Source organism: Artemia franciscana, chromosome 13, assembly GCF_032884065.1.
Source record: "Artemia franciscana chromosome 13, ASM3288406v1, whole genome shotgun sequence".
NCBI lineage: Eukaryota > Metazoa > Arthropoda > Branchiopoda > Anostraca > Artemiidae > Artemia > Artemia franciscana.
This window is the reverse complement of record NC_088875.1, coordinates 42,573,813-42,595,456: the sequence shown is the minus strand read 5'-3', so window position 1 is coordinate 42,595,456 and position 21,644 is coordinate 42,573,813. Positions and strand designations below refer to the sequence as shown.

Here is a 21,644-nt window from a genome sequence, read left to right as displayed (position 1 = left end):
TCTCAACAGAGTGGACACCATTTTAGTTGATTGGGGTAAGAAAATCTTTCTTTTAGTATTTTTATTCTTCAGTTTATTGTTATACAGAAATAAAATGGGATTGGGATCAAATTTGAGAGAAAGTTGGGATACACTCGGGATATTTAGTAAATTTTTAATTTTACTCACATATCTAATTAGGTTGTCATCTGAAGACTTACAAGTAAATCTATAGGGTTCTAAATTTTAATTTTTTGGCTAATTTTGGTACATCATTAAGGCATATCTATTTATTTTTATCCACAAGGGGGAAGGGGCACCATTTTAGTGCATTAGAAGGTAAAGATATTTTTTAGAATTTTTGTTTTTCAATTAAATGCTATGCACAAAGGAAAGTGAGTTGAGATCAAATTAAAAGGAAATTGGGATACACTCAAGTAATTTTACAAAATTTCAGTATTGTTTTTTAACATAATTCGCACTTCTAATTCGGTTATCAATTGGAAAAATAGCGATAAACATATAGACTACACTCTCCGACTAGATTTACTTGTGCTTAGATATATATATTTAATTTTCTCCCCAGATGGACACAATTTTAGTGCATTTGGAGGTAAAATGTTAAGATTATGGCTTACATTAGTACTTTACCAAGAAAATTTTATTTATTTTCTTAATATTTATTTATACTTTCATTTATTTATATTAATCTTTACATATTTATTTTTTTTGTAAACAGATAAATATTTACTTACTTAAGAATAATAAATTTATTTTACGTTGTTTATATTATTTTTATAGTAAAGTTTATTGTAATATAATTAAATTTATTTATATAATATAAATATTTAAGAAATAATTATTTAATTTTGTTTACAGGAGGATACCATCTCAATAAACCACAACTGGTTTAATGGTGCAAACATACACCACGTGATCACAAAACTGTTAGAAGGACATAATATGGTTTGCCAAGAGTTGCATGACTGCAGGCCCACCAACAACCTTGACCAACTAGAATGGAGAAATCAATGCGAATTAGTGTTAAAGTGCCATCATGGGATGAATTTAAAAGGTTTTAGAGATCTTTTGATAACTATTGGAGAAAAAAGACTTGACAGTAAAAAAACCAGTTTTTTGATACATTTCGATCTGAAAAAAATAGAAGAATGTCTTTTTAAATTGATTGAAAGCAAAGAAATTAGCGAAATAGTAGAAATTAAGAAAATAGAAGTTTTTCTGAAGAGAATCGATGATGCGATACAAATGTGAAAATAATTCTAAAGCAGTGACATTCCACAGTTTTTCTCTTTAATTACACATTGGCATACACATTGAGACATATGACAAATTGACATATGACACATTGAGATACCATGGTATATGGTATCTCAATGTGTATGTCGAACTAAGTAGTTAAAAACATAAAAATTAAGGTACGTAATACAAAAGAAGTAATAATACAAATTTTTATCTCGGGCGCGACGACGGATGAGAATATAGGTCATGAAAAAGAATGAAATTTTTAACTCACAATTTTGTAAAAAATAAAATAAATAAACCAACATCTTTCTAGTATTTACAGTCAGGCTCATTGTATATATCTATCTGTAGAATTCATACCAAAACTGATTAACTGCTAATTAAGAATTTTAGAACACCCAGTGTAACATGGGCTTATTATGTCTAACTTATAGACACTACCGTTTAGTGCCCCCGAAACCACACTTAACGAATAGTTACACATCGCACGGAAAGTCGCCGAAAACATAGCGCATTCGAATAGGGCCAAACGCCTATTATTATTATCATTTACTGGGAACCCGTCTTCATACAAACAAAGTGACGGAGCACTACGAAAAGAAAAACAATAAAAGAAACAAAAGAGCTATATTTTCTAGGATGAAAGACGAAAAAAACAACAAAAAAAAACACAAAAATAAAGAACACAGGCACTTGTGACAATAGTGAGGAAGAAGACATATGACCGTGTGACTAGTGTAAAAGGAACTGTTTCCAAGAATAGTTTGAAATCTTTTGGTCGCGTTTTCTATATGATTAGCAATAGCTATTGTAAAATCTGCTACATAAAGGTTATTGATGAATTTTGAAATGCTGGTCCAATACTCCAGTCGAGCAAAACAAAGGCCATTTTTGGAGGGTGGTGACCGGAGCTACCAACCGTAGTGAACAAACCTAGTTGAGGGAGACGACAAAAAACTGGCGAATTGGGAATTTTCGAAGATGCCCACAAATTAATTATTTGAGTTACTTTTTTATTGCTATCCTTTTTCAGTTGCACATAAATATTGCTTCAGAACGCTTCTGTTCTAAGTTGCCAGTTTATCAGCAAAATCTTATCTTCTTCATAATTCAACTCTTTCGAGAAAAAAAAAAAAACGTATCTGCTCTTTCATATCAGACAGACGACGTCAGATCAAAGGCGATAAAAAAGAACAATATAAGCTCACAATTTTTTTTTATTAAAATAAAACCAATATTCTATATAAAAAGCCCAGCAATTGCCATTCCGCAAAATCAAGATTACTAAGGTATCAGTGAAAATTTCATCTCATTCTTCTTGAATTAGACTTCGTAAAAACAAGCTTTCCATCAACGTACTTCATCATTCCTTTATTCCTCAAAACTCTCACAATCATTGGCACAAAGAAAAGAGATATTGCGATTCTTAGGGCTGCCATTGATTTATGTGCGGCATACGCCACTCCAAAGGTCCCAACAGACGCTAAGAAACTGTCTTTCGACAGCCCGAAAGCAAGAAACAAATCCTCAAGCTTTTCCGATCCAAGGCTGAAACATGATAAATAGGGTTAGTTTAACTCAGAACCGGACATGACGAGAAAATCTGAAGAGAAAAAATTAGATTTTAGGGTACTTGTCTATTAAACGAAACACATTCAAGAATTGCGCTGTGTAAGATCTGACAGAAACCGGTTTGCCTCTATGGGATTGGTTATTTTTCCCTTATTTTGAACGAGAAAACTACGATGCAGGTATATTTTAATTATATATTTAATATATAGAGGTGGTTACGGGCTAGGTTACGCATTTAATATAATTTATATAATTAATATAATTTATTATAGTTCTGCGCGGTCTGCTTTCCATAATTCTTTGTCGTAGTTTCCGTAATTTTGTTTCTACAGTATTATATTGTCATCATGTTTTCGTATATTTCATTAGGATTAATCAAACATCACTTCTTGGGTGTATTTCGCTTAATAGACAAGCAGAGATTTTATAATCCACTCCGTTCTAAGTAGTTTCAAAATCAATGCCTCCTATTCAAAAACTATCCAAGAAATTAGTTAAAATTTGCCACTGAACCGTTTTTTAAAAGAGATTATTTCTTAAGCTTTATCAAAAAAGGATCATGGTTTAAAAAAAGTGTTATTTTAGAACTATTATAGTCAGTTTTTTGGGTATAGCACCGAAAGTCACTGTGTAGCACGCAAATTTGGGTAGTTGTAGCACTTTAGGAACAGACCCTGGTGGCAATCCAGATTAAATTTTAATCCCATTTATTCATTGTTTCTTGAATAAGAAATTACTAAAAAGGTTAAACCTCCTTTGTTTTTTTTTTGCCAGTAATATATATTTTTACCCGATGTCACCGTAATGTTATTATGCCATAGCAATAAGCATCATGTCATATTCAGCTTCATGTTAAAGTCTAAAAAAGCGTCCAAACCAATTTGGCGTAAAAAATCAGCTTTGATAGAAACTATTCTTTTGTTACAATTTTTTAAGTATTTGATTTGAATTTATAATTATTATGGATGTCAAGGAGTAGACACATCATTGAACTGTTCTAGTGTAAGGCCTGAAACTACACTAGTTTCCATTATATATCATTTACACTAAAGTTTGAATTTTTTGAAAGTTTCATTCAATTTTGACAAAAATTCGAAGATCTTATTCTACGATCTGACAAACATCTCCAGTCAAAACCATATGAATCATAGAATATAACATACTAAATACCATATTTAATATGTTATATTAAATATGTAACATTTAACATATATTAAAATTTGTAATACTTAATATATTATATTAAATATAAATAATAACATATTTTTTTCTTTTACCGACTATAAACCCAACCTGCACATGGAGTACGGAATAAAAAATGGCGCGATAGTCCAGCACTTACACAAGCTTATGCCTCTGCAAAGTTTTGGTTAAGCCTCGGGAATCTCTGTTGCATCAGGGTCGTTAAGTATGTCCGTTATCTCGGGGTCGTTATTCCGCCTGTCCGTTAAGATCGTTAGGTCCATCCTTCTTTACAGCAAAATAAAAGGTGCTCGGAAATCAATGAGCCTTTGCATAGACCTTGCTGTATATTTTTCATCTAATGTTGATTCACACAGAAAAGCTTTAAACCCGTCTTTAGAACCCTTTCCCGAAATCTAAGGAACAGGTACCCTAAGCCAAAAAAACCCTTGTTTGATAAAGAGTCGACCAAGGTATACATTATTTTCCTATTCTGTTTAACTATAAATTTGCTGGGCCCTAAGATCATTGCCCCGCACTTCAAATCCCAGCAATGCCACTCTTGTTTCATTATTTTTTTTTGCTTTTTTTCTTCCCAGGGGCGATAGTATCGACCTAGTGTTCCTAGAATATCACGAGAGGGCTCATTCAAACCGAAACTAAAAGTTCTAGTGCCCTTTTTAAATGACCAAAAAAATTGAAAGACAACTAGGTTCCCTCCCACGCTCATTTTTTCCCAAAGAATCACGATCAAAATTTTCAGATAGCCATTTTATTCACCATAGTCGAAAAATCTAATAAATATGTCTTTGAGGATGACTTAATTCGCCACAGCCCCTGGAGGAAGGGCTGCAAGATGTAAACTTTGCCCGTTGTTTACATATAGCATTGGTTATTGGGAAGTATACAGACGTTTTTAGGGGGATTTTTTCTGAGGGCGGGCAGTTGGAGAAGGTTATATGGGAGGATCTTTCCATGGATGAATTTTTCATGGGGGAAGAGAATTTTCCATGAAGGGGGCGCCAGATTTTCAAGCATTATTTAAAAAACGACCAGAAACTTAAAAAAAACAACCATTTTTTCAACTGAAAGTAACGACATTAAAACTTAAAAGGAACAGAAATTATTACGTTATGAGGGGGTTCGCCCCCTCGTCAATGCCTCGCTCTTACGCTAAATTTTTTGTTTTAGTACATTCAAAAGAGCTATTTATTCTAATTAAACCCTATGTGATTCAGGGGTCATTCTTAAAGAATTGGAACAAAATTCGAACTTTAGCGTAAAGAGCGAAGTATTGACGAGGGGGCGAACCACCTCATATACGCAATAATTTTGTTCGTTTTAAGTTTTAATGTTGCTCCTTAAACTTGTTTTCTTTGATTTTAATCAGTAGAAAGTATTGCATACCTGGGCCTTACCAATCGACTGAATACTTCCATAAACGTGACAACTCCTGATGAACCACATCTCTCGTATAATTGTTGCTACACATGTATGCATTTTTACCATAAAATCATGATTCATCCAAAATTTTCTAATAATCCATTTGCCCCCCCCCCCTATATTCTCTATTTTGCCCCCTTTTAAATTTTTATTAAATCTTATAAAAGGAAATATTTTTTTTATGTTTCTTAACGTTGGCAAATAACCTGCACCAACTCCCCCCCACGGGAACAAAATCCAAGAATAGTCCAGAGGTTCGAAGTAACTGAACCCAAAGCTCATTAAATGAAAAACACAACAGAAAGTTAATGAACCGTTTCCGGTCCTTCTTCATTCATTTTATTTATGATCGAGAGTTGAGTGTTTGTACATAATCTAAATCCACGCTTGCTGTAATTTGTCGTTTATTTTACTAAACTTTCTATTTATTTGTTATGATGTCAGTTTATTCCCAAGTTATTTCTTTGTTTTTTCCCTTGCTCATACATTGTATATATATATATATATATATATATATATATATATATATATATATATATATATATATATATATATATATATATATATATATAGTTGACAGTTTTATATAATGAAAATTCAAATGCGTCATTACTTGTTATTTATTTAAAAGCGAAGTTTCTAATTATTTCTTATCTCCCCTCTTCGTTCTGTTGTGTTAAGTATTTACCTTATAAAGGGTCCTAATTAAATACATCAAAAAAGGAAACGCCAAAAAGAAAGAACTCACCTCCCCAGAGAAACTAGGATAGACTAGAACTACAGGCATTTTAGTCCATCATGAATTATGCTTCAACAATCACAACACCACCACAAGTCCCCCCCCCCCCCTTTCCCGCTCCAAATTTTGGACTATATTATCAAAATTTTGGACTATATTAGCAAAATATTTACAAATGCCTTTACAAAAACTTTACATGTAGAAACATCTAGACGACAAGAAACAACCTACAAAACAAAATTAGCTGAAGATAAGAAGAATACCATGTTCATATTTATTTATTTACAATTGTGCCATGGTAGCATTTTTTATTTTAATGTTTTTTGGCCTGGCAAAGTTTCAATTACCAATCTGTTTTTGGTGATAAAAACAACCTACAAATATAAATCTTGCCAACTTTGAAAAGATGTATTCTTATTATTTTCTTTGAAATTTCGGGAACTTCAGAAAGAATATTCTTCTGGAACTTAATTAGATTCTGATCTAGAATGAAGAGGAAAACTGCAGATTCTCTAATCTTAAGGGGAAGCGCTACCTTAAACGATCATCCTATCTCCTCCATAATAAAATTTTCTGGTTTGTGTGGCTACACTATTTAGAATTGATTGGGTGGTCTTATCATAGCTTGTAGACCTTGAATAAGAGATCCAAAATATATGACAGAAAATTAAAATACGATACCTACTTTCTCAGAAATTTTAGGAAAACCATAACTTCCCTGTTTTCTGCTGGAGGTAGAAATATTCAGTTTTAATAAAATGTACTTCATCAGAAAGCGTGCATTTTGTTTTATTCGAATAGTGGAGCAGAATTTTCTTTTTAAAGTTCAGGAAAGGGTAGTCACTAAAAACGTTCTAGCATACTTGCTAGGAAAACGTTAAAAAACAGTCGTAAAGAATTATCATTTGAGCCCTTTGACCGCTTTGGGAGTTCTCTGGCAATGCTACCTTTTTTAACTGATAAGCTCGCCGATGAAAGGGACGTAAAATATCGCTGTCCTTTCTCACACATTCCCGACAGCGTTCGGTGATGGGTAGTCCCCTGGGAAAATTCGCTAATGGGCCCTTTGTCGTTGTGACGGTCAGCTGATGACGAGGCTCGCAAATTGATTTTATGTTTCTGCTCTGCCTTAATAGAATGGAGTAAACACATTCAACTACGTACTCGTATTAGCAGAATTTGTCAAGAAATGAACCCAATTCTGTGCACGTTTCAGCACCAAAGCACAGGAGAAAAATACCCCCCAAGACTTTCCCCCAGAAAAACTAGTTTGCAAATGCAATAGATTCAAAAAGGTATTGAGTTGGCTAAGATCTAGAATCAGGACTATGTCGCGTACCAGGAACTGGGAGAATCCTAGAAACTTGAAGTTTGTTTGCGCATTTTCCTGGCGTGGCGGCATGAGCAAATCTTACACATGGGACAAGGGGGGAAATTGTCTTTCCAGAATGGTACAAAAACCCGCTTACCACCCCAGAAGATATAGGGGAGCTCTGAAACACAACAAAAAAACAAATAGTTGCGCCCCAAAAAAAGAACTTTCCCTCAGAGGTGGGGGGGGGGGGGAGGAGAGTCCCATGGACAAAGAGAATGGTTCTAAAGTATTTGAACAGGTGAAAGTATAAAATTTGGCATTCATGGACTTGCACGATCTTCGTTCCAGTAAACTGTAGGCTAGTATTTAGGTCATAAAAGCATGGTTACACTCACAAATTTTAAAAATAAGAACGTCATTATAGAGAGGGGGAGAGAAGCTCAAATTTAGTGTGATTTTCGCTAAATTTCCTTTTAGAATTCTGCGAACAAAAATTTCAAAAAAATACCAACAAAAATTTCTCGATACGCATTTTAAGGTATAAAATTTATAATTATTAAAATTCAAATTGGTAAAATTCTAGTTAATTGACTTCTTGCTATCTCGGAAAGGGTGTAGGTTAGGAAAATGAAACTTTCAGGGATGAATCTACAGACTAAAGTATGTCCCGGGAAGGTGCTTTGAAGCAACTACCTCCACTCCTTCTCCCTCTAGAGGGCCCTGACCTTTAATGACCTTTAAAAATATGTGTGTTATAAAAGTGAAACCTAGCAAAATAGATCTGCTTAATTGAAGTAAAACAAAATTGTTTTCAGCTTCATAACTTTGCTTAATTCCATTTTATAAGGTTTTAAAGATATGCAAATACATTTCCTAAATTCTGAAAAAAAAAACATTGATATAGCTCAAAATTCTACTCAAATAACAGGAATTGCATTTTCAGAACTAAAGGCAGAGAAAAAGCAACTAGTAACTGAAAATTAAGGTAAGATTTTGTTTTGTCAAAATTTCAATAGGTATAGACATGTCATGTAGGCAAATTTCAGGGCCCTCTAGAAGGAGAAGGAGTGGAGGTAGGTACTTCAAAATACCTTCCCGGGACATACTTTAGCCTGTAGACCCATTCCTGAAAGTTTCATTTTCCTAACCTAAACCCTTTCTGAGATAGCAAGAAGTCAATTAACTGGAATTTTACCTTGAAATTTTTCCTGAAGTATTTAAAACATGTTTTTAGACAAAGGTTATTCACCTTCATGAATAAAAAAAACGAAAACAAATAGAAACTAATAAAATTAAGACAAACTAAAAAAGACAAAGAAAAAGAAAAAAGACATAAGAAAAAAACACACAAAAAATAAAAAAATTAAGAACTTACCTTTTCACTACAAGATAACATATTCCAAGAGATGTTAGTGATATGGTCACATGGAAAACTATAAATATTGGTCCATACTCCATCACTGCTTTCCTCATTTTCTCTTTTTTAGACAATTTCACCACTTCTTTCTTATCAACTTGTCCTGACATATGTCTAAAATTACTAACAACACTGGGCTTCTTTGGACTAGCAAGAGTCTTAACGATGGCAGTTGTTTGCAACATGCTCCGACATTTTGGCAAAAATGATGATGCAAACTTAAACACGCTCATATTTCCTCGTTCTTCTTATCTTTTACAAATGAGAGGTAAACGGTCCAAATAAAACTCGCAACTCCTGTAAATACCACTCTATTTTTGTCAGGAACGATAAAAAAATTCGTCAGTTGCACGAAAGGCCAGAAAGACAAACCACTCTAGAAAAAAGATTAAGTGTAAAATTATCTCCAAAATATCTTATAAAGTATCCTAGAAATATCTTCTAAAGTGTCTAAATTATCTTCAATTAGAATAACAGCACCGACAAGAAATATGCATAAAAGGGTCTATACTTTAACAATCATATTACAACAGTACATATGATAAGAAATTAAATAAAAAAGGCAATTTTTTCTTTCAATGAAGGCAAGAAGCGACATTAAAACTTTCAATATCTAGGGATGGGAGCAAAAAAGATCTAGGGGACTTTATTGGCCTAGTTTTGTTGACACTGTGTCGACGGAGAACAAAAGCCAAACGTCCGGTTTTCACAGTGATTTTAAAAATGGAAGACACCGTGTCAATGCGGTAAGACCCTTTGGCGTAAAATTATGCCTAAATTTATATTTTGTATATAAATAGGAATACTTTGGTATGTAAATATTTATGCCTTAATTTCTAAAATAAAGTAACAGCGGTCGTTTGTTAATAGCAGTTATGTTTTAATGTCATAGCAATTATTATTTTTCCCTCTTTTTTACATGTAGATTCTTTAGTTTTTCTTATGAATTGAATGAGTGAAATCCGGCTATTTGGAGCTTCCAAACACACCCCCCCCCCAGAGATTACTTTCTTAACATGAAAATTATTTCTTTCTTTCAATTTTATGGAATTCTATAAGCTGGGTGTTAACTATGCGAGATGAGCACAGTAAGAAAGCTTATTGGAAACTTCCAACACTCCTCATTTTTCCACAAAAAAAGCTTAAATCCTAAAATTCTTAGTAACATTTTCTTAGTAAATAACTTGTTCATATGAACCACCAAGCTTACAACAAAAAAGAAAACAAATAGACTTTCAAACGTACAAGAAAGTAAATGCTAAAACGCAGACAAAGTGGGAAAAATATAAGAAAGAAAAGAAACTGTTATGTACAAAAAATGCTAATCCGAAGTGTACTTGGGAAGTGCCATCCTGGTTGTGTGACTTACTTTTCATAGGTCATTACAATTGGACATGGCTTTGGCTGCAGAGCCACGCTTGCCTGGTGAAGAACAACATATGTCTAAGAGAAAGCAAGAATGGTAATGTGATGGCATATAAAAAGAGCATCATAGGAATAAAAAGGATTGATTACCAAAAGAGGCGAGCCTAATTGAAAAGATTTTCTATTCCTAAACTGATTCTTAATATACAGCGTTTATCATAAGAAGATAAGGCTTAAAATCGAATAGTGTTGACTCAGTAAAGAGCAGAAGGTTTCCCATGTATTAATTTTTTTCACCATCCACTTCATATGTTAGAGGTAGTCGCAGAAACTCGGGACGGGGATCATTTGATTGGAAGTAGAAAGTCCTCACGTCAATTTCAACAGCCAAAAGCGATTGGTACTCCACCCCCCTAGGTACCAATATTATTTCCTGGCCCTCTTATACATCCCATGATAAAGAATGAAAATTACGAGATAATCATTTTGATCAGAATAGTCGAAGAGTCTTGTGAGTACAGCTCCGCGACCAAAATGGCTCTAAAACTACGTATATTACCCATTGCTCACAGATAACTCTGAGAGGTGGTGCTCTAACACTACCAAATCTAGGCGTTTAGACCCCTCCCCCTCCCCCCGAAGTACAGAGTCCCTCTGAAAATTCACCCACACGAAAAATTGAGCAACCAAAAAGAAAGTACAAAATAGGTACCTCAAAATGTCGATCAGGTGTGCTAAGGATTAACAAAAGGACCAGATATAAAAACAGTTTTAGGTTAGGGGATGGTTGGTCTCCGATCATTTTAGACTTACAAAAAAAGGACTAAACTCTCAATTTCTGATCGAATAAGCATCCTCTGAGGTTTCTACTACCATGACGCGGAGGTGGGGATGAGGAAGAGGCCCCCTCTTATACGGAATAAATTTTGCTTATTTTGGTGTTTAATGTTACTCTTTACTTTCATAACAAAACCTTAGACTAGAAATATTCCCAGGCATCAAGAGGGGTTAAATATCAATTTCTACCTACCACTCTCCCCATGCCGCTTCCTGAAAACTAATTCTGTATTTACCTGAAGGCTCAAGAAGGGGTAGAAATGTTTGTCTGACTAGTAGAAACGTAATACAAATGCCCGTTTTTGATGCGTTTTTTAAAGTTTTTTAGTATCCTCCCCCCCAGCCGAAAAATGTAAAACCCCCAAACAAAAGTCCTGAATACGGCCCTAAGGATTAAGCATCAATTGCTATGTCCCCTAGTTTCTCCCTTAGAACTAATTCTGTATTTATCAAGTCCAATAAAACCTGCAACAAGTTTCCTCCAGGGATGACCGTATCAAACCAAGGGTCATAGAGGATCGGGAGAGGACTCATTCAAAACCAAATTAAAAGTTTAAGCTCCTTTTTAAGTGACCAAACAGAATGGAGGGCAGCTTGCCCCTTCCCCCCCAAGACATCGGAATTAAATCCTGAGGTAGTCATTTGGTTCACCATAATTGATAGGTCCAATAAATATACCTTTGGGGATGACAAGACTCCCCAAAGCCCTTAGGGAAATGACTGTAAGTTTTACAATTTATCAATTACTTACAGAGAGTATTTGTTACTGGGAAATATACGAACATTTTTTGAGAGTTCTAGTCCTTTTTTATAACTCGGAAGCAATTGAAGACCAGCCATCCCCTGAGCTAAAACTGTTCTTTCTTATATCTGGTCCTTTTGTTATCTCTTAATACACCAGATCGACATTTTGAGGTACATATTTTGTACTTTCTCTTTGGCTCCTGAATTTTGCGTGTGGGGGAGTTATTGGGGAGGAATTTTCCACAGGATAGGGACAATTTTCTGGGGGAGGGGTATTTTCGACGGGGTGACATTTTCCACGAGAAATGGGTTTTCCAAATGGGGATGAATGCCGGCTCCCAACGCTACCAAAGTAAAAGTTATGTGCCTTCGGTGTAATATTCTTTTTTTTTGGCCACTGCGTATGAAAGGAATGATCGCAAAAATCTTGGAGAGCTCATTCAAATTGTAAAACCCTTTTGAAAATTCGAAAGTAATTGAAGGGAAACCACCCTTCCTCCCGCACACTTCTGTTACCCGTCCCCTAGAACCACGGATAACATCCGATCAGTGTTATGTTCGAAATAGTCAACAGGTCCAATAAACACACATCCAGCGATAAAATGACCTTCCAGCCACTGAGGCAAGGGCCGTAAATATTACAAACCGTCAATTTTTTAAAGATAATGGAAAGGGGGGGGGGGGGCTTGTTTGATGTTGGGTGCATGACTTGCCCAAAACATCGAGGATAGTTATCCGGATCTGAAGGATCAGACATTAAAAGAAACCTGATCCACCTTATGATTTTAGCACCATAAGCCCCTATGGGATTTAGCACTAAAAATGCACTATGCGAATCAAAAACCTGGATTATCAAAATTGTGCAGATGCAATCAGAGACGGCTTGAAGGATCGAGTCGGAACTTTCCAGGAGTGCTGGAAGGGCGGGGGACCTCAGAATTTTGTCTTTGGGGGATCAAAGGCAGGAGGGGTAAAATATTTTGATCGGAAAAGAGGTTTAAAATTGTATGTTGGGGTAGTGATGAAGGAGGCCCAAGAAAGTCCTTTGGAAGTTTACCACGATGAAGTAGCAAAGTAATTATAAAAATACTACATCATGAGACTATTATACCATTTTGGAAAGGTTTTAAGGGTTACTTGTGGTAATTTCTGTTCGTTTTAGATCTTATCCATTGCAATATATGTTATTTTAAAGTTTGATATCTTTATTGATTTTGAGTGCTGTTCGTTAACGGTTTCGTTTATTCATTCATAGTAATTCCTGTTTTCTTAAGTTTGATATATTATTTGACTTTATATCTGGCTCACTGGTTTAACTATCGCTTTTTACTTATCTTAGGCAAAAAAGTATCAGGTTTTGAATCCGCTATAGCGGATCACGTGTTTAATTTTCCTCATCATAGTATTTTATTTGATCAGACAAAAATTGTTGATAAGTCTGTAGGACTTTTACAAAGTTTCAGAGAAATTATAGAAATAAAAAAGATTATCTATGGGGGTATTAGTATCAATAGAGATGAAGGGGAATTTAAAATAAATTCAATTTATAATAGTTTAATTAAAGACCAGTCAAAAACTTCAATGAGTATTGAGTTGCATAATTGTCCTGAAACAAGTAATAACCTTGCAAACGGAGGTCAAAGCATGGTCAATGCTGTAAGAAGTCAACGGACGGCAGCTAAAATAGCAAATGAAAAAATCCATTCAATTTATAATTCATAATTGTGTTTCATTAACCTGTAAGATTTTGGTTGGATTTGGGGTTGGGTGACCTCTTTTCGTATTGTTGCAAGTATTTATATTTTTCATTTTTAATAGATTCCCATATATACATCGATTGTGGCAGAGGAAAGTGCCAATATAAACAATTACTTCAGTTTTTTCTAAAGTTACAGTCAGTTGCGGGAGTGTTTGTTTTAAAATGTGAGTTTTTGTTTCTTATATATTTGAGTGTTTATATTTTTATGTTGGTTTAGTTGTCGTGGCATTTTTATAATGTCTTAAAAATAGTCTTAAATTATTGCAATTTTCTCCTTTTTTGTTGTTTTTTTTTTACGTTGAGAAAGGCTTCCGGACGTAAGGCCGAAATATTCGGAGTATTTTTATTTTTTGGTTAGCTAAAGTGTAGTTTTTTATTTTATTTTGTTTTTCGTGATAGAGATTGTTTTGAAAGTAAATATCTTATCTCTTATCTATCTCACTGATCCTTCAGAAATATACGAAATAGTAACTTTTCATATTTTTAAGCAAATGTAGATCATTCTCTGAGAAAGTCACAGAAATACTATAATTCTGGTTCGACAAATGCATAGATCTGAATCTGCCAAATCCAATGATAAAATATCTTTTCGGTGTAATTTACAACTGTAGGCTTGTCACAAAAATACAAATTTCGGAAATAAAGTAAACATTGAAGTACCAAAGAAAAAAAAAAAAAAAAAAAACCCACCACCCTTAGGTATATGCACACTTAAAAACCACGATTTTCTAAGATTTCTCTTTTGGTTGTTCCAAATTATGAAGTTCTTTGAGCATTACCACATTTTCGTCAGTGTTGCCATGCTGAACCGTGACATAGATAAGAAAACTAATTAGTGAAGTTTGACGACCCTTTTCATCCGTAAAAAATCAAGCATTAATAATGCTTCGATTCACAAAGATAACAACACCTTCTTAAATTGTTCGGTGGCATAATTTTTGCTGATTTGCTGAATAAACTGTTAGGTGGCATAATCTTTAACTCAATTTTTGCTGATGTGCTGGATAAACTGTTCGGTGGCATAATCTTTTAGCTCAATTTTTTCTAAATAGCTGAATAAACTGTTCAGTGGCATAATCTTTTAGCTCAATTTTTGCTAATTCGCTGAATAAACTGTTCACTGGCATAATCTTTGGGCTCAATATTTGCGAATTTGCTGAATAAACTGTTCAGTGGCATATCTTTTAGCTCAATTTTTCGTAATTTGCGGAATAAGCTGTTCGGTGGCATAATCTTTTCGCTCAATTTTTGCTAATTTGCTGAGTAAACTGTTCGGTAGCATGATCTTTTAGCTCAAATTTTGCTAATTTGCTGAATAAACTGTTCGGTGGCATATCTTTTAGCTCAATTTTAACCATATTTCTTTCTTTTTTAAAGTTTGAATTCATTACTACGAAAAAAACCATTATTACATATAGAGATCTTTTCATTAAAAATTGAGATCCTGATTTTTCCTCATTCTAGTAAAATATCTAATACTGAGTAAATTCATACTTAACCAATCCTAACAATCAGATGTCATTTTTATTGTCCTTGGTACTTAAACATAAATTTTATATCCAAGCATAAAATCTTATTTTTTTCTGGTTTGTGTTTCATGTTCATTTTGAAAAATTCCACATCAGTTTACATCACTAAAAATTAATTATAGGCTGAGGAATAACTTGCCATGTTTAGTTTAAATGAGAAGAAAAAACTAATTTTTTCGTTTCACATTTATTTTGAAAAGCCCATATCATTTTACGTATCTACAAATTAATTATAGGTCTAGGAAAAACTTACCGTGTAAGTCAAAGCAAATTTGGCCTTAATTTCTGTTATGATATCACTGAACGATTTCTTTTCTAGTAGGTTGATTCCAGTATAGAAACAGCAAATAGAAAATGGAGCGTACAATACTTGGTCACAAAGTGTCTGCAAAATTAAGATACATAGAGGATGGCTTAAAACACGGCTATCTTTACGGCACTGTGATACCCGGGTAAGACAGTGCACTAGGTTTGAATGGAATTACGGCACTGTGATACCCGGGTAAGACAGTGCACCAGGTTTGAATGGAATTACTTTGAATGGAATTACGGCACTGTGATACCCGGGTAAGACAGTGCACCGGGTTTGAATGGAATTATGGCACTGTGATACCCGGGTAAAACAGTGCACGGGGTTTGAATGGAATTACGGCACTGTGATACCCGGATAAGACAGTGCACCGGGTTTGAATGGAATTACTTTGAATGGAATTATGGCACTGTGATACCCGGGTAAAACAGTGCACCGGGTTTGAATGGTATTACTAATTTTTACTTAGAAGAACAATTTGGTCACGGAATCAAAAAGGAATTGTGCTTTCCACCGTAAACTTTTTTTCTCGAGAGCAACGTTTTTTCTTCTGAAAATTTGCATACTAAAATTTCTGGGATGTAAAAAACGATCTAGTTCAGTCAAGATTTTGGAAAATTCATTTAGAACCTTAATCTTGGAAAAACATTTTTCATATGAATAACGTCACATTAATATTCGTTTCTTATCATTCCGTTTCTATATTAGTTCGAGGTGGATAGCACGTCGGGTTTCATATTCAAAGTTCACGGATTCGACTCTTACATTGGCTTAGTTTTCCATTTGAATTTTTATTTTATAGTCAATTTTCCATAGGAATGGCATCACAAATACTTAAAACAGTTATAATAAATTTTGTTGAAGATAAGCGTCTGTGCTAAAAAATTCATAGTTTGATTGTCGGTAGTGTAGAATAATTTGTCGGTATAAATAAACGAAAAGGTTTACCGAAGAAAACAGAATGAAGTCTTTCTTGTCACCAAATAGAGCTCGGTCTTCTGGTATTTATCATTCAATTATAAATAATTATTTAATTCTTATTAATACTATATCGCGTCTTTATGACACTATGGCAGTCGGGTAGAGCAGCACACTGAGCTAGAGTGGGGATAACAGTGTTTGCTCAAAAGAACAATTTTGGCTGGTATCCAAAAGGATTTATGCTAAAGGTCACAAACTTTAAAAACAGCGGAAGAAACTCAAAAACATGATTTGAGATTTCGACTATTAAATTTAAATAACTGATATTAACTTAATTGTTGCTAATAGTTTAATTTATAATTTAATAATACTTTATTCAAAAATTGGATATAATAACGATTGGATTATGACTACTAATTTAACTGAATAAATACTAATAATTTGATTTATTTATAGCTACTATCAAGTCGACAATCAAACTGTTCGTGGTAACGAACTGCAAGTAAGGAGGGACCAGGATCAGTAGTTACCGAAATTCTAAAAATCGGAATTTTGACACCAATAGTTATAGCAAAAGAATCGGCTTATATTTTGCTGATTTCAAAAATATAAGTTTCATTAAGTTTACCCATAAATGTCTACGAGCCTGGGAAAATGTGTCTGATTTTCGAAAAAAGGGAGAATCACCCCCTAAAAGCCAAGAAATGTTAATGAGAATCACAGTATCAGCGAACCCTACAGTAGATGTTTCAAACTCTAATCTGCATAAATGTAGAATTTTGTATTTTTTGCCAGAAAAAAGATCGCGGATGCGTGCTTATTTGTTTTTTCCAACAGGAGTGATCTCATCGTTGAATTCGTCCTAGAATATCGTAAGAGGGCTCATTAGAACGGAAATGAGAAGTTCTAATTTCCTTTTTAAGCGACCTAAAAGATTGAAGGGCAACTAGGCCCCATCCCCCACCTTTTCCTCCCCAAAATCGTCCGATCAAAATTTTGATATAGCCATTTTGTTCATCATAGTTGAAAGGCCCAATAACTGTGCCTTTGAATGTAACATGAACCCTCCGACAGCCCCTGGGAAAAGATATTTAAGCTCTAAAACTTGCACACTGTTTACAGTTTTGTTATTGATAAGCATGAACACATTTTAGGGTGGGAAGGAAACGAATTTTCTGCTGGGAGTTTTCCCATGGGGGAAAACTCCCATGAGGGAAGTCTTCAGGGGGTGAAATTGTACACTGGGGGAATCTGCATGAATTCCTATAAAAGATTATTTTTACATGTCTTGCCTTCTCTTTTCCGTCTCAATTCTACGCATAGAGTTGTTAAGGGTAATTGTCCTGGGTAAATTTTCACCGGGATTAAATTGTCTAAAAGATATTTCCCTGGAGGTGTTTCTCCGTGGAGGTGGGGCCTCATTTCCTCGGATTATAAAAAAAACCCATCAAAATCTAAATATAAAAACCAAGTTTTTTCAAGTGAAAATAAGTAGCAATATTAAAACTTAAAACGAACAGAAATAATTAAGTATATGAGGGGAGTTGCCTCCTCCTCAACACCTCGCTCTTTACGCTAAATAATTCGCTAAATAAATAGCTCTTTTGAGATTACTAAAAATACTTTGGCGTCACGAGCGAGGCATTGACGGGGGGATGAACCCCTCATATACGTGATAATTTCTATTCGTTTTAAGTTTTAATGTTACTCCTTAGTTTAAGTTGAAAAAAAATTGTTTTTTTTCGTTTAATTTTTGATTGTCTTTAAATAATGCTGGGAAATATAGCGGCCCCTTAATGAAATTTATCTTCCCTCATGATAAATTCCTCCATGGAAAGATCCTCCCATGCAACCCCCAACCCATCCCCACCCCAACGCGAAAAAAATCCCCCTGAAAACGTATGTACACTTCATAATAACAATTACTATATGTAAACAATGGTCAAAGTTTGTAACTTGCAGCCACTCCCCCAGGGACGGTGGGGGATTAAATCGTCTCTAAAGAAATAGTTTTCGACTAGGTTGAACAGAATGGCTATCTCAAAATTTTGTTCCAGTGACTTTGGGTAAAAAATATGCATGGGAGGGGGCCTAGGTGCCCTCCATTTTTTTGGTCACTTAAAAAGGGCATTAGAACTTTTAATTTCCATTACAATGAGCCCTCTCATGGCATTCTAGGACCACTGGGTCGATACGATCACCCCAGAAAGAAAAAAAAACAAAAAAAACAAGTAAACACGCATCGGTGACCTGTCTTCTGGGTAAAAATATCCACATTTTTGTGGATAGGAGCATGAAGCTTCTACTGTAGGGTTCTTAGCCATCTCAACCTTTCTTTCGAATAAGCATACGAAGGTGATATGTGGCGTTTGATGTGTTTTGTTAGGAGATGAATCTCCTGTGGTAGTTTTGAAACATGTTCTGACGCTTGCCAAGGGAGTCTATACCTGGGGATGACAAAAAGTTGAAAGAATATCCCAGCGAATAGGGTTGTTTAAATGGGATGATCTACTGTTTTCGCAATTATTCTGACGGCGGTTAGACAAGGCTCAAAGTCCCTAAGTAGCCCCAGATAAGGAGTCTTAGGTTCCCCGGATGTAATCACTAAAGCTCTAACTGAATCCTCTCCAACTAGTCAGACTTCTTGGATTCTAGATCAAGGTGCCACACCAAGGGTCTTTTGGTGCCCTAGTGCCATACCTAGGGCTACAATATTCTAGGATAGGGCGGATAAAAGTTTAATAGATGTGGATGAGGTGTAAAAAACGGACCCCGTACTTTGAAAGAACTTTCAGTGACTGAAGCCCAAATTTCGTCTTTTTTTGGACATAGCCTTTTAACAAGCTTTTCCCGCTCATAAAGGTTCAAGTCTTGCACTTGCCAATGTACTGCATTAGTTATTGTATCAATTGAACAGATGTATAGCAAAGATTACTGAAAGCTGAAGGGAACTGCGACTCAATAATTGAGCATGGATCTAGGCAATATTCATAATTCTTGGCAGGAGCATACCAAAATATGAACAGCAAAAATTCACTATATTAAGGAGTCAGAAAGGTAGTAATGCAAATTTAGAACAATAAACCTAGGGAGCTGAGGCCCCAGGAAGTATAAAAAATAGTGACACTCACTGGTGAAAGCTATTGTGAAACGCATAAAACTATGTTTCATGGTGAAGCAACTGGATGTCCCGATTGAAGCTTGAGGCAGAATTTAGATTACTTCAGACAAAATTATGATGTGCATTATATCTCACCATAATTTATCGTGGTTGTGAACCAAGCTTCAGAAAAAGCCTTAAAAGCTCATATCACATCTGGTTCTAGCAAATATTGCTAAAAAAGCTTTCGAATTGAAGCTGAAATCTCTAAACACGAAACTAAAACCCTAGAAGTAGATCCCATACACGCTTAATTGAGATATTATATTTCCCTACGACTGACCCAGATAATAAAATGTAGACTTATCCTCAAAGAGGAGAGATCTAGTGTGGCAACCCAAACCAGAGATGTAGCTTCAGGCCAAGTTTAGTTGGATTCCACCAGTCCGCCTTGTAACTCGACTGATGACAGATTTCGAAAGCCTTGTCAGCCAGTAGGAACAATTCCTAAAGAATCAAATGTAGCAGAATTATTTGAAAATTTTACAAATTAGGAGAGACCGTCATAATCCTGGTACTTTCTATTGAGAGAGGTGGTCTCCGTGGCATAGAGCTCTCTCGATCACTAAAATTGTAAAATTTGGTTAATAATAGGAAATAACAGAATAAAAAAAGGAAATAAAACAGAAACAAAACGAAAAAAAAATATGACAATAAAAGAAAACACAGTTTTTTTTACAGAAATAAAATGACTCTAGCATAAGCAAATCCAGCCAAAAAAAAGCATCACAAACAGATAAGGTGTATTAGATCAAACAGTTCGTGGTAACGAACTGTAGTAAGGAGCGACCCAGCTCAGTAGTAACCAAAACTCTAAAAAATGGAGTTTTCATACCAATAGCTACACCAAAAGAATCGCATTTTTATGCCGATATTAAATATATAAGTTTCATCAAGTTTAGTCTTATCCATCAAAAGTTACGAGCCTGACGAAATTTGCGTTATTTTAGAAAATAAGCGGAAACACCCGCTAAAAGTCATAAAATCTTAACAAAAATCACACCATCAGCTTCAGCGTATCAGAGAACACTGCTGTAGAAATTTCAAACTCCTATCTACACAAATGTGGAATTTTGTATTTTTTGCCAGAAGGCAGATCATGGATGCGTGTTTATTTGTTTGTTTGTTGTTGTTTTTTTTTTTCCAGGGGTGATCGTATCGACCCAGTTGTCCTAGAATGTTGCGAGAGGGCTCATTGTAACGGAAATGCAAAGTTCTAGTGCCCTTTTTAAGTGACTAAAAAATTTGGAGGGCACCTAGGCCCCTCCCACGCTAATTATTTTCCCAAAGTCCACGGATAAAAATTCTGAGATAGCCATTTTATTCAGCGTAGTCGAAAACCTTATAACTATGTCTTTGGGGACGACTTACTCCCCCAGAGTCCCAGTTGGAGGGGCAACAAGTTACAAACTTTGACCTATGGTAATGGTTATTGGGAAGTGTACAAGGCGTTTTCAGGAGAATTTTTTGGTTGGGGGAGGGGTTGGGAAGAGGGGGTATGCTGGGGGAACTTTCCATCTAGGAATTTGTCATGGGGGAAGAAATTTCAATAAAGGGAGCGCAAAATTTACTAGTATTATTTAAAAGAAAAAACAATGCAAAAATAAATATGAAAAGTTTTTTCAGCGGGAAGTAAGGAGCAGTATTAAAATTTAAAACAAACGGAAATTATTACCCATATGAGGGGCTCACCTCCTCCTAATGCCTCGCTCTTTACGCTAAAATATTTGTAGTAATTTCAACTATTTATTCTACGGCTTTTCTGATTCGGGTGTCATTCTTAATGAATTTGGACAACAATTTAAGCTTTAGAGTAAAGAGCGAGGAAGTGACGAGGGGACGAACCCACTCATATATGTAATAAAAACATGAGAATACAAAAGTTCTTTACGTAAGCTAATTTATAAGTTACGTATATCTTATACTAATAAAAAGATTCGTAAAAAATTAAAAGTTCTAGTTGCCTTTTTAAGTAACCAAAAAATTGGGGGGGGGGAAACTAAGCCTCCTCCCCCGCTCCTTTTTTCTCAAAATCATTCAATCAAAACTATGAGAAAGCCATTTAGCAAAAAATAAATATGCAAATTTCATTTTAATTATTCCTCTGCG

At 34.8% G+C, this 21,644-nt stretch overlaps 2 protein-coding genes across 6 annotated transcripts in view; one reads left to right on the top strand and one right to left on the bottom strand.

Moving 5' to 3' along the window:
* Positions 1-1,557, top strand: part of LOC136034959 (2-oxoglutarate and iron-dependent oxygenase JMJD4-like) — a 42,430-nt gene extending 40,873 nt beyond the window's left edge. For both annotated transcript variants that reach the window (XM_065716510.1, XM_065716509.1), the window contains exon 5: positions 859-1,557. In XM_065716510.1, the coding sequence (XP_065572582.1) occupies positions 859-1,251 (393 nt within the window). In that variant the 3' untranslated portion in view covers positions 1,252-1,557. The remainder of the gene's footprint in view (positions 1-858) is intronic.
* An 884-nt stretch (positions 1,558-2,441) lies between these two features.
* Positions 2,442-21,644, bottom strand: part of LOC136034960 (mpv17-like protein) — a 33,093-nt gene continuing 13,890 nt past the window's right edge. For all 4 annotated transcript variants that reach the window (XM_065716513.1, XM_065716514.1, XM_065716511.1 and 1 more), the window contains 3 exons: positions 15,398-15,529; positions 8,869-9,286; positions 2,442-2,790 (listed from right to left, as the gene is read on the bottom strand). In XM_065716513.1, coding sequence (XP_065572585.1) covers positions 9,140-9,286; positions 15,398-15,529 — 279 coding nt within the window. In that variant the 3' untranslated portion in view covers positions 2,442-2,790; positions 8,869-9,139. The remainder of the gene's footprint in view (positions 2,791-8,868; positions 9,287-15,397; positions 15,530-21,644) is intronic.